Source organism: Scomber scombrus, chromosome 20 (genome assembly GCF_963691925.1).
Source record: "Scomber scombrus chromosome 20, fScoSco1.1, whole genome shotgun sequence".
Classification (NCBI taxonomy): Eukaryota; Metazoa; Chordata; class Actinopteri; order Scombriformes; family Scombridae; genus Scomber; species Scomber scombrus.
Window position 1 is genome coordinate 22,900,608 of NC_084989.1, and position 12,910 is coordinate 22,913,517.

The 12,910-nt window shown below is 40.4% G+C and overlaps 1 protein-coding gene across 1 annotated transcript; it reads right to left on the reverse strand.

Moving 5' to 3' along the window:
* Positions 1–1,011: 1,011 nt before the first annotated feature.
* Positions 1,012–11,569, reverse strand: zgc:112982 (uncharacterized protein LOC503771 homolog). Its single transcript, XM_062441807.1, has 11 exons — positions 11,404–11,569; positions 10,654–10,697; positions 9,872–10,540; positions 8,676–9,476; positions 4,117–4,286; positions 3,840–3,960; positions 2,994–3,066; positions 2,663–2,793; positions 2,431–2,536; positions 1,944–2,058; positions 1,012–1,545 (listed from the first exon to the last, which is right to left on the reverse strand). The coding sequence occupies exons 2-11, from the start codon at positions 10,686–10,688 to the stop codon at positions 1,532–1,534; spliced, it is 2,235 nt and encodes a 744-aa protein (XP_062297791.1). The 5' UTR covers positions 10,689–10,697; positions 11,404–11,569; the 3' UTR covers positions 1,012–1,531.
* Positions 11,570–12,910: the final 1,341 nt, after the last annotated feature.

Below are 12,910 nucleotides of genomic sequence, written 5' to 3' on the forward strand. Positions count from 1 at the left end.
CTTCCTTCCTCCTTTCCTTCCTTCTTCATCCCTTCCATCCTTCCTCCTTTCCTTCCTTCTTCCTCCCTCCCTTCCTTCCTCCTTTCCTTCCTTCTTCCTCCCTTCCATCCTTCCTCCCTTCCTTCCTCCTTTCCTTCCTTCTTCCTCCCATCCTTTCCTCCTCCCTTCTTCCTCCCTTCCTTCCTTGACTGGAGGACAACAGGAGGGTTAATTGTTATTGCTTCACTTTAAGTCTCCCTAATTTATTATTTATAAGCAGCAGGACTCAGGACTAATACTGTACATTAATAAACCTTGTATCTGCTTATTGACACATTATACTGTATTATAAACCCTTTAAGTGTTTGTATACTGCTTATAAATGCTAAATAATGTGACTTTAAAGTGTTAATGTTTAATGTACAATAATATATAAAGACATAACTGAGCAGCCAATATAAAGATTTCCTCTGATGTATTATATAATGAAAGATGTTTTTAAATGTTTCACTGTTTTGTCTTTTTTTAAGTGTATTTTTACTCAGTTTGAAATAAACATTCATTTCAAAACGTGCAGCATTAACTTGAAGTCATTTTTCCATCTCATCAAAGTGATCTTTTAACCCTCCTGTCGGGTCAAATTGACCCTGTCTGTTTTGACTGTTCCTTCTTTCCTTCCCTCCATCTGTCCTTCCTCCCTCCCTCCTTCTTTCCTCCCCCCAACCTTACTCCTTTCCTCTGTCCTTCCTTCTTTTTCATTCCTACCATCGTTCCTTATTTCCTCCATCCTTCCTTCCTCCTTCATTATTCCTTCCTTCCTTCTTCCCTCCCTCTTCCTCCCTTCCTTCATTCCTTCCCTCCTTGCCTTCCTTCTTCCTCCTTTCCTTCCTTCCTTCCTTCCTTCGAGGACAACAGGAGGGTTAAATGTATGAACAGGACGAATTATTACAGCAAGCAGAACAAATGATTAGAAAAACTGTGGATTTATCCTTTAAATCTTAAAACACCACAAGTGACACTCAGGTGAAATCATGACGATCGTGGTTTTATTAAGAAAAATGACTCAGAGCAGCTCGTGTGCTCGTGTGTCACTGACAGTGCGGCTGGTGTACAACATTAAAAGTGAGACAGGCAGGAATCAACATGACAAGATAACATCTGCAGGATTTAAACTATAACAATATCGATTAATGTAAAACAAAAAAAAGGTGATTTAACATCTATAAAACATAAAAGCATTGAGAGTTTTTTTCCTATTTTTCTGCTTCAACGATACAGCCGAAGATGAAATCAGCGACCTCTTGATTTTAAAAGAAAGAAAAGAAAATGAAATATAGTTTTAAATGAGAGGAGGATGAGAAATGTGAGACAGAAATAAACAGTGAGAGAAGCTGCAGGTATCAACGTTTCACATTCAGGTTCATTAAAAACATCGTTCACAGTTTATACGACTTTAAACATTCAGGCAAGTTTTTTTTACAAAGTTGGGATCAGTCTTCAGGGAATCAGCAGCATCCAACGTCTGTGAAATATCCTTTGGTTTAGTCTTAGATCACCAGTTCGGACCTAAAGACGGTAAAGAGAGGAAGAAAAATGATGTCATGTGAGTTAAACTGTAAAAAGAATACACGATAAAAGAGGATTTGAGCAGTTTGGATGGATAGAAGAGGAAGAAGAAGAGGAGGAGGAGGAGGAGAAATGGGGAAATGGGATTGGATGAGCTCAGCTGATCAGAGGAGGAAGAAGTGGTTTAACTGAGTCAAAGGTCGAAGGAAATATTACACAACAGGAACAAACTGAGTTCACCGCTGAATAAATCTGAGCTGCGGCTGCTCAGATGAAGAAGAGGAAGAAGATGAAAAAGAATAGGAAGAACAAATGGTGACCAAAATCTTCTTCTTCTTCTCTACATGTGTCAGTCTTGGTCATTTCTGTATTAATGTGCAGCGATGTGTGTTTGATACCTGCAGCATTGTTGCGGTTGTTCTGTCGCCTCATTGGTCCCTGGCGGTTGCCATAGTGATTGTTTCGCCGTTGCGCGCCTGTGTTCGGCCTAAAGGAAGCTCCTCTCCTTGGTCCCTAAAAAAGAGAAAGAGAGGGGAAGAGAGAGAGGGATGGAGAGAGAGAGAGGAGGAAGAGAGAAGGAGAGAAGGATGAAGAGAGAGAGAGGAGGAAGAGAGAGAGAGGAGGAAGAGAGAGAGAGAGAGGGAGAGAAGGATGAAGAGAGAGAGAGGAGGAAGAGAGAGAGAGGAGGAAGAGAAAGAGAAAGAGAGAGAGGGAGGACGAGAGAGAGGAGGAAGAGAGAGAGAAAGAGAAAGGAAGAGAGAGAGAGAGAGAAAGAGAGGGAGAGAGATAAGGAGGGAGAGAGAAAGAGAGAGAGAGAGAACGGTTTAAGATGGTTTTCATCTCCTGGATCACACCACTGAAGGGTTCATTAAAGGTCAAACTCACCGTATTTCCTTCCCATCTCCGACTCGGCTCTTCGGCCCAGTTGGAGAATCCTTCGTCTTCCATCTGAGACATCTCGTCTTTGTCGCTGTACTCTAGATTCTGCTCACTGAGACACACATGAATACAAATGTTATAACTCCAACTGGAGTCAAGGCTTGAGATTGATGACTGCAGAGTGATAAACACAGAAAGACACAAAGAAGAAGAAGTCTGCAGGTGAGTCTGATCTCACCTGGCTGGTCTCTGCTGTGACAGACTACTTCCTGGTATCGTGACCTTTACACCTTCCAGCCTTTCCTGTCTCCTCCTCTCCAGGTCATGTCTCAGGTCTCCAGGCCCTCGCATCGGCGGCTGGTTTAAACTCTGTTATCACCACACACACACACACACACACACACACACACACACACACACACACACACACACACACACACACACACACACACACACACACACACACACACACACACACACACACACACACACACACACACAAGTACAGTCAGTAACGGTCTCAGCTGTTCGGTGACGTCAGGATGCTGAGACGGTGTTTATTTATTTACCTGTGTGGGTCCCAGTCTGGAGAACAACGGCTTGTCATCATCAAGAAGTGAATCAATGTTTAAGCTGAAGCCTCTGCAGAGGAGAAAAACAATGTCTATTGTTAATTACCAGCATTTATATTATAAAGGTTGGCAAGATGAGCAATTTAAAAATATCTTTAAAAATAGTTTTAAAAGCAGCATCAGGTTTGTTAAAATGTACATTTAGTATTTTTGTTGGTTTTATATCATTTGAAATGACATTTGCACCATTTTTTACCAAAAGTAAGACTGAATGTTCCTGAAAATGTCAAATGGTGTAACCACAAAAGAATGATACATATTACATATTTTATCACCTACAGTGTATTTAAGTGGACTTATACTAATAATGACTTCATTTAAAACATGTAAATGTTTCCTGATCTCCATGGTTACCAGATGAAATGTAATATTTAGAACAATAGTATTCCATTACCTTTATTTAATATAAAGTTATAATGTAAGATCATGCCAAACTAGTTGATATGGTGTTTTATTGACAATTTACTGTTTTTAAGCAAGTTGAATTATTTGGTACAAAGTTTTTATGGTTACACCACTTAAAATTTTTTGCCATAATCCTCTAATATATCCTCTCAAAATGGATTAAAAGCAGAAATTTGATGCTGGGTCCACAAAAAAAGAATGTGTGCAAGTTATTCATACGTTTATTTTCACATTTTAACCCCTTTAAATTTGATTAAACCACATGGACACAAAAAAACCCTCACTGACCAGTATACACGATTGTGATAATGGGATGTGTTTTCTTAATTAATTTGTTTATATGTTTCATATAAGTTGGTCTTCGGTTATGCAACATACCGGTTTGAGCTGAACCTCTCATCCAGCGTCAGCTCCTCCGTCTCTTCTTCAGCGTAGCCGCCTTTTTGTGGAGCGGAGAAACGCTCGTTCAGGCTGACTCCATCACCTCTGAAATACTGCTCTGTAAACACAGACGAGAGACAACAACTCATTCTCAATCCATAAGCCATGAGTCTGACACATCATCTATTATAGTCAAATCCCCACAACTACATTATATTATTTTCTATTTAAAACACAAGCATGTACAGATGTAGATAAACATATATGTGCTGACCTTTGACGTGATGCACCAGTGTGATGATTTCCTGGGCAAAAGTCCCAGTGTGCATGGCCGACTCCCGGTACGTGCCAGAGTGCTCCAGCATGGGCAGGAAGTCCAGACGCTGGCGGCCAACGTTGACCAGGTCTAAAGACAGCTGTCTGTCTGAGGAGTAGCACATCTGGCTGCAAAGGAGGAGGAAGAAGAGGAGGATGGTCAACTGCCAAGAAGTTAAACTGGTTCCCCTCAAGATGAAGAAACTTGGTTGCTTACTGTCAAAAATTGGCTGTTAAATGTTAAAAAACTAAAAATATTGTCTTCTGAAAATATGAATCAGGGGTTTGTGTTTCGTGTCACATGCTGGAAAATGGTGCATGGCTCTTTAATTTGACTATATTTATTGGTTTCCTTTGTTCAAGAGCTGACAGAGTTATGCTACTTATAATTGAGCAGTCAATTTTTGAGGCCATTAATTTCTGTGGTGGGGGAAAAAAATATATAAACATAGCACAAAAAGTAAGGAAATTTGTGTTTGTTAGATTATTTCTTTGTTGGAACCAAGTGTGTTCATTGGCAATAAACCGTATACCGTTGGAAAGCCCGTTTATTTCCCTTTTAAACGGAGCCACATTTGTAAGGAACATGCATTTGTGGGATGAGCAGCAGAGATGAGTATGATGGTTGCGCCCATGAAAAATCTGGCAAATCTTCTCTGCCAATGCCGAATAGCTTATTTTGCTATTGATTCGTCTGGTGGATTTGATGACTGAAGTCTGAAGAAACGAGACATATTGGCAATTTAACAATTTATTCATTTAACAAACAGGAGCTTCAGTAGTGTGTGGAGGAACCATACACAGCCACAACAGCCTGGCAGCTCCTCCTCATGCTGGTCACACCCTACTGTGCGATGGCATCCCATTCTTCAACCAGCATTTGTCGCAAGTCAGCCAACTCTGGCACAAACGGCACGTCCAAGCTGATCCCACAAGTATTCAGGGTTGAGGTCGGGACTGATGGCAGGCCGTTCCCATCCTCTCCACTCCCAAATTCTGGAGGTCCCTGATAAACCCCGCTCTGTGGATAGAGTTCGGTCCCAGATTGTGGAGATATGGGATTGCCACTGATTGCAGAATCTCATCTCATTATCTCTCTGCAATGAGATTACCTCCGATGATGACAAGCCTCGTTTTTCCAGTGAGGGAGATGCCGCCCAACACCTTCACACTGCCTCCGCCAATGAAGGCAGAAAAGATTTGGCAAATTTTTTATGGGAGCAACCCTCATACTCAGCTCTGCTGCTCATCCCACAAATGCATGTTCCTTACAAATGTGGCTCCATTTAAAAGGGAAATAAACAGGCGTTCCAATGGTATAATATTTATTGCCAAGAAGCATTATTACAACAAAGAAATAATCTACCAAACACAAATTTCCTTACTTTTTGTGCAATGTTTAGTTTAAAGCCCCTAAAAATGAAACAAACTCAGTATGTATATACATCTAACTTTCAGCTAAAATGCCAATAAGTGTTAAACAAAAACAAAAAAACCTTCTGTCCCTTTCACACCTGAGTAGAAAAAGACAAATAGAAGCAACATCTTTACCTTACCCAAAAAACTTACCTGGGAAACATTTTCACAACTTCCAGAACGTATCATTTATGATAAATAGAGCCTAAAACTAACTAAAAAGAATGGATGCGTACCCTCACAGAATCGTGTTATGTGTAATTAAAAAGACAAAGTGAAAGCCAGAGAAGACCAATAGTCAGGGGAGTTAAAGTTTTGGGTAAAAGTTCACACTTCTTTTCTTGTCTGACTCCTTTAAATCTTCAGTTTGGCTTCATAACTGCAGTACTCAGTTCATCAGATGTTTCTCCAGTCTTGTTCAAATTTAAATGATGTGCTCTTGTTCAGAGTTTTCGTAGCATTTGATGTCTCAATTTCTCCTTTTGACACAATTTTTGATGCTCCAAATGTCTCCCTTTTCATAGTTTTAATCTCCTTTCAACAGCACTGATGATGCTTCGATGTCTCCAGTTTTCAGCATTAATGTTTTAGCAGCAATACATTTTGTCGTTTATGCTCATGGCTCCGAATTCTCCTGATGATGCTTCAATTTCTCCCTTTACTTCACATTGATGATATCCACGTCTTCGATTTCTTGTACAAGCAGCAATAATGTTGCTTTCATTTTTCCCTTTTGGCAGCAGTGAGGATGCTGCAATCTCTCAACATTTATGATCATGTCCACAGCTTCAGTTTCTCCAATTTTCTCAGCACTGATGTTTTTATTCATGGCTCCGATTTCGCTGTAAGCAGGAACTGATGACGCTTGAACTTCTCCATTTATTTATGATTATGTTCATGGCTTAAATTTCTTCTTTAACAGAGCAAGTATGACTTTCTGTTCATGTTAATCATCTCTCATCATGAATTATTCTGATTCAAGAGGTCCTGGTCTTGTATAAAATCAGCTATGACTGATTTATTTTCATCCATTGTTGTTACACGTTGAGTGAAAACAACTTTCCTTAATTGTTCATGTCTGTATGAACTGGGATATCTTAGCAATCCTGGAGTGGTTACGCTTCAGTTCCTCCTCCCAAAATAAGTCTGCGATTGAATAAACATCGCTGCTGTTCCACAAACACATTTCAGTGGTCTTGATCTTCTTCAAGCCACAGGCACAAATACTCCCTCCTTCCTCCCTCGCTCTTCGACACGGGGTAGGAAATCATGCCAGAGCATTTTTTTGACTTTGGCTGATGTGCTCATCTCCTCTTCTTCCCTTCTAAAGAAGGATAAACATGCATACTCTTTTATTTTCAAACCTCTTGTGGACTGAAGGCTTCTATCCAGCTTGAAAAACGCTCTCATCTTCCTCTCAAACATCTTCATTTGTGCCGTTAAAATACTCCAAGCATTTGCATCTTCATCGTAGAGCTCCCACATCATTACTTCTCTGCTTTTAACATCCTTCCTTTAAAGATTGTCTCCTCTCTCAGGTCTTGAAGACAAAGCAAACTGCAAGAGATAAAGCTCCCCCATCTTAAATCTTTGCCAGCACAGTTTGACTTCCCTTCTGAAACAAGATCAGCCAACAGATGCTTCCTCCTTTTAATTTCAGTAGCGTTGGCTTCAATTTTTCCTTTCAGCCTTCACAGATCCAACTTCAGACTCTCTTCAAGGGACGCAGGAAATCTGAAGGAGTGGCATAAAATGACCCAGCTCACCCAGAGGCAGCATGTGTGGCATCAATCAAATGATGGTTTAATACAAAATGGAGATTGTAGAAGTCGTCCCATCTGTTGGCCGGTATGTGCAATGATGTTTAAGTGCTGTGCATGAAGATGGGATGAAGATAAGATGATGAAGAGTGAAGTTTTTCCATTTTCAGCCGGATCAGTAGGCTCCACTTCATATTCAACCACCAAGACACATGCAGAGCGATGATGGGAATCAATGCCTGGTTCAGCTCTTTGGGATGATTTTGGCTTCAGGAACTTCAAGTAAGTCATAAGTCAACAGTGATTGGTTGTTTTTTGCAGCACACTCCTCTTCTCTCATCAGAAATGTTTTAAAGGTCTCCCTTTCTTCAGACAGACATGTTCGATGGCCTCGATGTTTCGTCTGCTGCCCTGGGATGTGCGTGTGCTGGACTTGGGTTGAATGCTTCCAATATCTCTTCTCATCCATCATCCACCATCGATTCCTTACGACTCAGCTTGTGAAGTTTTTCTGCCGCACATTCAGGCCCAACAGTTTCCTTCTTTAGCTTTAATCAGTTGTTAGATTGTGTCAGATTAAGCAGTCTCAGTGACGTAAAATAGTGGCTTAAATTAGTATTCTGCTATTGGATGTGCTGTGCTCGTCTCCATCTTGCTTCATATAAGATTCATCAGTGTAAAAATACACTGGTAATGCTCCACAGTAACCAGTTTGTCTGCAGAAGAAATGTGTTGACTTCATATGACTCCAGTTAATTGTTTCAGACACGTGTCCTCTTTCATTTTTCTGTGGAACGAAATATGACTGAATCTCATTTTTATGAATTTCCTCCAAGTGGAATCTTCTTCAATTGAAGAGGTGATGCCAGCTCATTCACTTCCTCCGAAAACACAGCCGAAGCTCCTCAGAGATTGATGCTTTCACATCCATGCACACTTCCTTTGCTTGAACAGTAAGAGTAGTTGGAAGAGTAAGACGCACGTCTCTCTGGTGGTGCGACTTCACCTTCAAATTAAAATGTTCCTTTGAGAAAATTGTGCAAGTCGTCCTGATCCAGACGGTGTAGCTGCACATATAATTTGTAGATGGATGTAGTAGCAGTGCCTTACCACAAGGAGACAGATTTCATGTAGAGGTTCAATATTATGATAATGTTGATTCCAACTGAAATTGAATCCTCTTCAATTGAAATGCATCTCAACGTCTGTCTTGATCAGTTTTTTCATCCTTCTCCATGTGGTTTCTTTCCTCTTCCTGCTGCAGTTTTCCACAAGCTCACCAAAAGAAAGTGTGAACTTTCACCCCTCACCCTTCATCATTTTTGATTGAAAGATACTTTACCTGTTTTGATTCACGGGTCGACTCATGTCCACTTTGATGGTTAGCGTTTCCTCGGTTACAACAGCCACATCATTGGTTTTCTGTTCGGTCCACCTCTTGCGGGGCATTTTAGGGTCCAAGTCCGCCCTCGGTAGGTGTCGGTCAAGACTTCGGGGTCTTTCACGTTCCAACTGTTGAAGTCTGTCTTCTTCTGCCCAGTTAGGCTCTTCTTCAATGGGATCCTCGTAGCAGTACTCCCTGACGGGTCGGTACCCCGGTCTTTGCTGTTCATGAGGAGGATCTTGGTATCCCTGGGACTGCTGTGAGGGAGGTTGGTTCCTGGGTGGCCCCGTCCTTCCACCACGATTAAACCTCCCTCTACCTGGGCGAGAACCGCCCGTCCCTCTGTGCGTCGTGGGACCACCTCGATTACCATATCTTACAGGGTTTGGTCTATCTTGCGGCAGAGTACTCCTCCTAGTTTCATGGTAGTTGGAGTCTCTCCATTTATCTTGAAATTGGTGTCCTCTTGTGTCTTCCCGAACTTCCAACCTGCTGCTTGACGCTCTGAAACGCTCCTGCGAGGAGCTCGTTGGATGTGGACTCCTCTGTCGATCAAGGTCATGATCCCCACGATCGTCAAATTGTTCCCACCGTGGTGGTTCTCTGCTCTCAATGATGCCGTGATCGTGTTCAATGACAAGTGGTCCAGAGTGCCGAATTTCCCCATGGGGGAGGCCCCTGTGGGTGTCTCCTCCAAACCCATCTCTGGGTGTGCCCACTGAGTAATGCGGTTCCCCAAACTCCTCCTCATTCCCGTACCTGTGATGGCATAAGAGGAGGTGACATGGTTCAACAATGATACATGGAACCATTGCATCTGGTTCAAAATGTATTTTTTTAATTATATAAAATTATCTTTAGATTTATAATCAATAACTATCTGATTTACCTTCTACAACTATGACATGACGTTTTAAAAGTTTCTATTAATAACTACAGTATGTTCAACAAAAACATGCAGTGATTTAAAAACATTATGAGAACTTGCCAATAAAACTTAGAGGCATGCAATATTTTTAGATTAGTGTTTAGCATCATAGGAAATGAAGCATGATAAGAAGTGAGGAATTTTGTTTTATGAAAAATTAGGAAGGTGAGAATCCTCTGCATTCTTTGATTCTCTGCGATAGTTCTGCATTTTGCTTAAAATTTACCCAAGATGATTGGCGTCATCCATTTCTCTTCTTTGCCTTTTAAAAGTGGGTTTCCTCTCTTGGGGTGGATCCTCCCTTCGTCCGTATCTGTTAGGACCCTGTGCGTTCCTCCTGTTTCTTTCCCTACCTGCTCCACCTCTTTGGTCATCTGATCTCACACTGGGACTGAGGTCTCTGAACCTTCCTCGTCCTCTGCCCTGTTCCTCTCTACTCCAGCCCATCCCAGGCTCTCTCTGTGAGTGGTCTGGATGAATTTTTGGTGTCAGCGGCAAGCTTTCCCTTGGCAACCTCAGAGGAGAGAGGGGCGACCTCCCCCCTCTTTCAAAACTCTTGAAGTTTTCTCTAAACCCTCCTCGTCTTCTGTCTCCAGCTCCTCCTCCGTCACGCTGTGGGGAGAACATCCGGTCATCGTAGTCCATCGCACCGTGATGGGGTGAGGGCCTCCTGCGATAAAACTCCTCCTGGTCTGGACGGCGCTGCTGCCCGAACTGACGGTCATCTGGGAAAGGAGAGGATCTTCTCTGGCCTTCTGGGTACATGTCTTCCCCAAAGCGATCCCAGTGCTCATCACGGTCTTCTCTGGGGCGGTGACTCCTGTCCAACGGATTCCTGTCCAATTCTGCAAGGACTTTGTACGGATCAAAGTCAGGTTCCTCCCATGGGAACCTCCTGGAAAAATTAAATATTGAAAAAAAAAAACAAACGTCACCACTTGTAATACAGGAATCAATAAATCATAATTCATGTCAGTGTTACAATCACAAACACGTCGCTGCACTTACCTGGAACGTGGTGATCGGGACCTTGGTCTTGACATTTTGTCAACCTTAAAGAAAAGTAGAGGCTTTCATTACCAGATTACAGCAAGTAAAACACAAAGAGCCACAGTAGAGTGCAGACTGTAATTAGAGAACTACTTCATCTAAGTTATCTGAGCTGACCTAGAAATAACTAGTGTCTAATTTGTGTCAACAGGAAGAGTCTGCTGAAGGTCAAAGCTTGGGGAAGGTGTTAATATAACGCAGTATATTAAGTAATTATAAAAGTATTTCTCTAAATAGCTAACATCTCTTTTAAAAAATGTAACCTGGAGACAAAATTATAAGATGCTTGTCTGTATTACACATAGCTGCACAGATTAATATTAACAGTAGTTTAAGTGAGTTTATTTAATTAATAACTTTAATTTAGCTTCAATAGATGACAGTACTACTGCAGCCAATGACACATTATAAGCTTTAACCTTGTTCCTAATGGAAATACATGTGTTTTATGTCTTATTTTAACTACAACACCTGTGTATAACTCATCCGTAGCTTTTAAAGATGCAATAAAGAGACACTTAAATTAACTTTAGCGACATCTCAACGCTTTACTGACTTCTTTAAGAGACGTATGGTGTTCATAAATACTTTAACATAGCGTATATAACCCTTAAACACAGCCAAAGGTGAGTTAATTCAACCAAAAACATGATAAAAGCAGCTGGTGGCTAACGCTTATTAGCAGCTAAGGTTTACGTAGTTTCTTACCTGCGTCCGTTAAACGCGCCAGGCTAACGCAACTAACGTAAAGCGACGATAAACACGAGAAAGAAACCGCAAAATAAAACTAAATGAGTATTAATAGTTAGAATATAACTCTATTTATCACCAAACATACAACCAGATGCTACAAGCTACATGTGTTTAGATTTCTCTGCCGGAGAGACACATACACAGAAAATGGCTGTGATTACGTCATGCGTACGGCGACGTGACTCCGGAAACAGCCGAATAAAAACGAGTTCGGCTTCTCGGCACTTCGGCTACGAGTCCTTATCAGACAGTATTGGACAGGGGTTGGGAATGTTAAATAGATTACAGATTACTAGTTGCTCTATTTAAAATGTAATAAGTAATGTAACTATTTCAATGACTTCATCAAAGTAATGTAACTTATTACATTTGATGACTTTTAATTTTCTAACCAATGTTTTCAGCTGTTCAGGTAAGTGTTCACATTATGCACCAAAATCTAATTCAAATCTAATTCAATAATATGAAACTTGTACCCAAAAAACTGAAATAATAAAGGGTTTAAAAATAAGTTCTGACACTGCACTTATTGACTGGGCCTCCATATGTGATAATAATTGACATAAAGCTGAGCTGCAGTGAAGTTTCTGACTTTATCCGGTTGGTATATAATGATACATTTATATTATATGTTTATACTGCAGCTGAAGCTATTAAATGTTCCTGTTAAAGCACAGAAGACTTTATTAAAGGAATACTGTAAAACACATTGTAGTAGTTTGCAATGTCTGTGTGTTATTTTTTCAACAATGAAACATGAAGTAGTTTTATTGCTTTCAGCTGACAGATATTATAAATATGAAAGCTGATTTCCACCAGATGAACTCAAAAGTCATAATGATTGTGTTTTTCTTAAAGTTAAAATTAAACCAAAAGTCTTTTTTTTTTTACTTAATAAAGCTCTTGACTTTTGACCAAAATTATGACTTATTACATCAAAAGTGTGGAATACTACGTCACTAATTATGTCAAATTAAGTAAAATTATTTGACTTATTTCAATCTTTCTTTTCTTTTCCTGACAGAAATATGTATCATGTGTTAATATTGGATTGTATGTAAGTTATATAAGTTATAAACTGTCTATAGAGAAACATTATGACCTTTGGCTTAAACACTGTAGGTACAGACATAAAAAAAGACTAATTATTAATATTATTATTGCATTCAAATAGTTATGAATGCTGACAAATTGTCAGACTGTGCTTCAGTGATGTAAAATCTTCAGAGTATTGTATCGTTGGCAAAAAAAAAAGTGACTAAAATCTTTATTTTAAAGGCTTTAAATAAGGAGGGTCAAACTCATTTTCATTCAAGGGCCACATATGATCTCATGTGGGCCGGATCAGTAAAAAGATGGAAGGAAGGAAGGAAGGAAGGAAGGAAGGAAGGAAGGAAGGAAGGAAGGAAGGAAGGAAGGAAGGAAGGAAGGAAGGAAGGAAGGAAAGAAAGAAGGAAGGAGA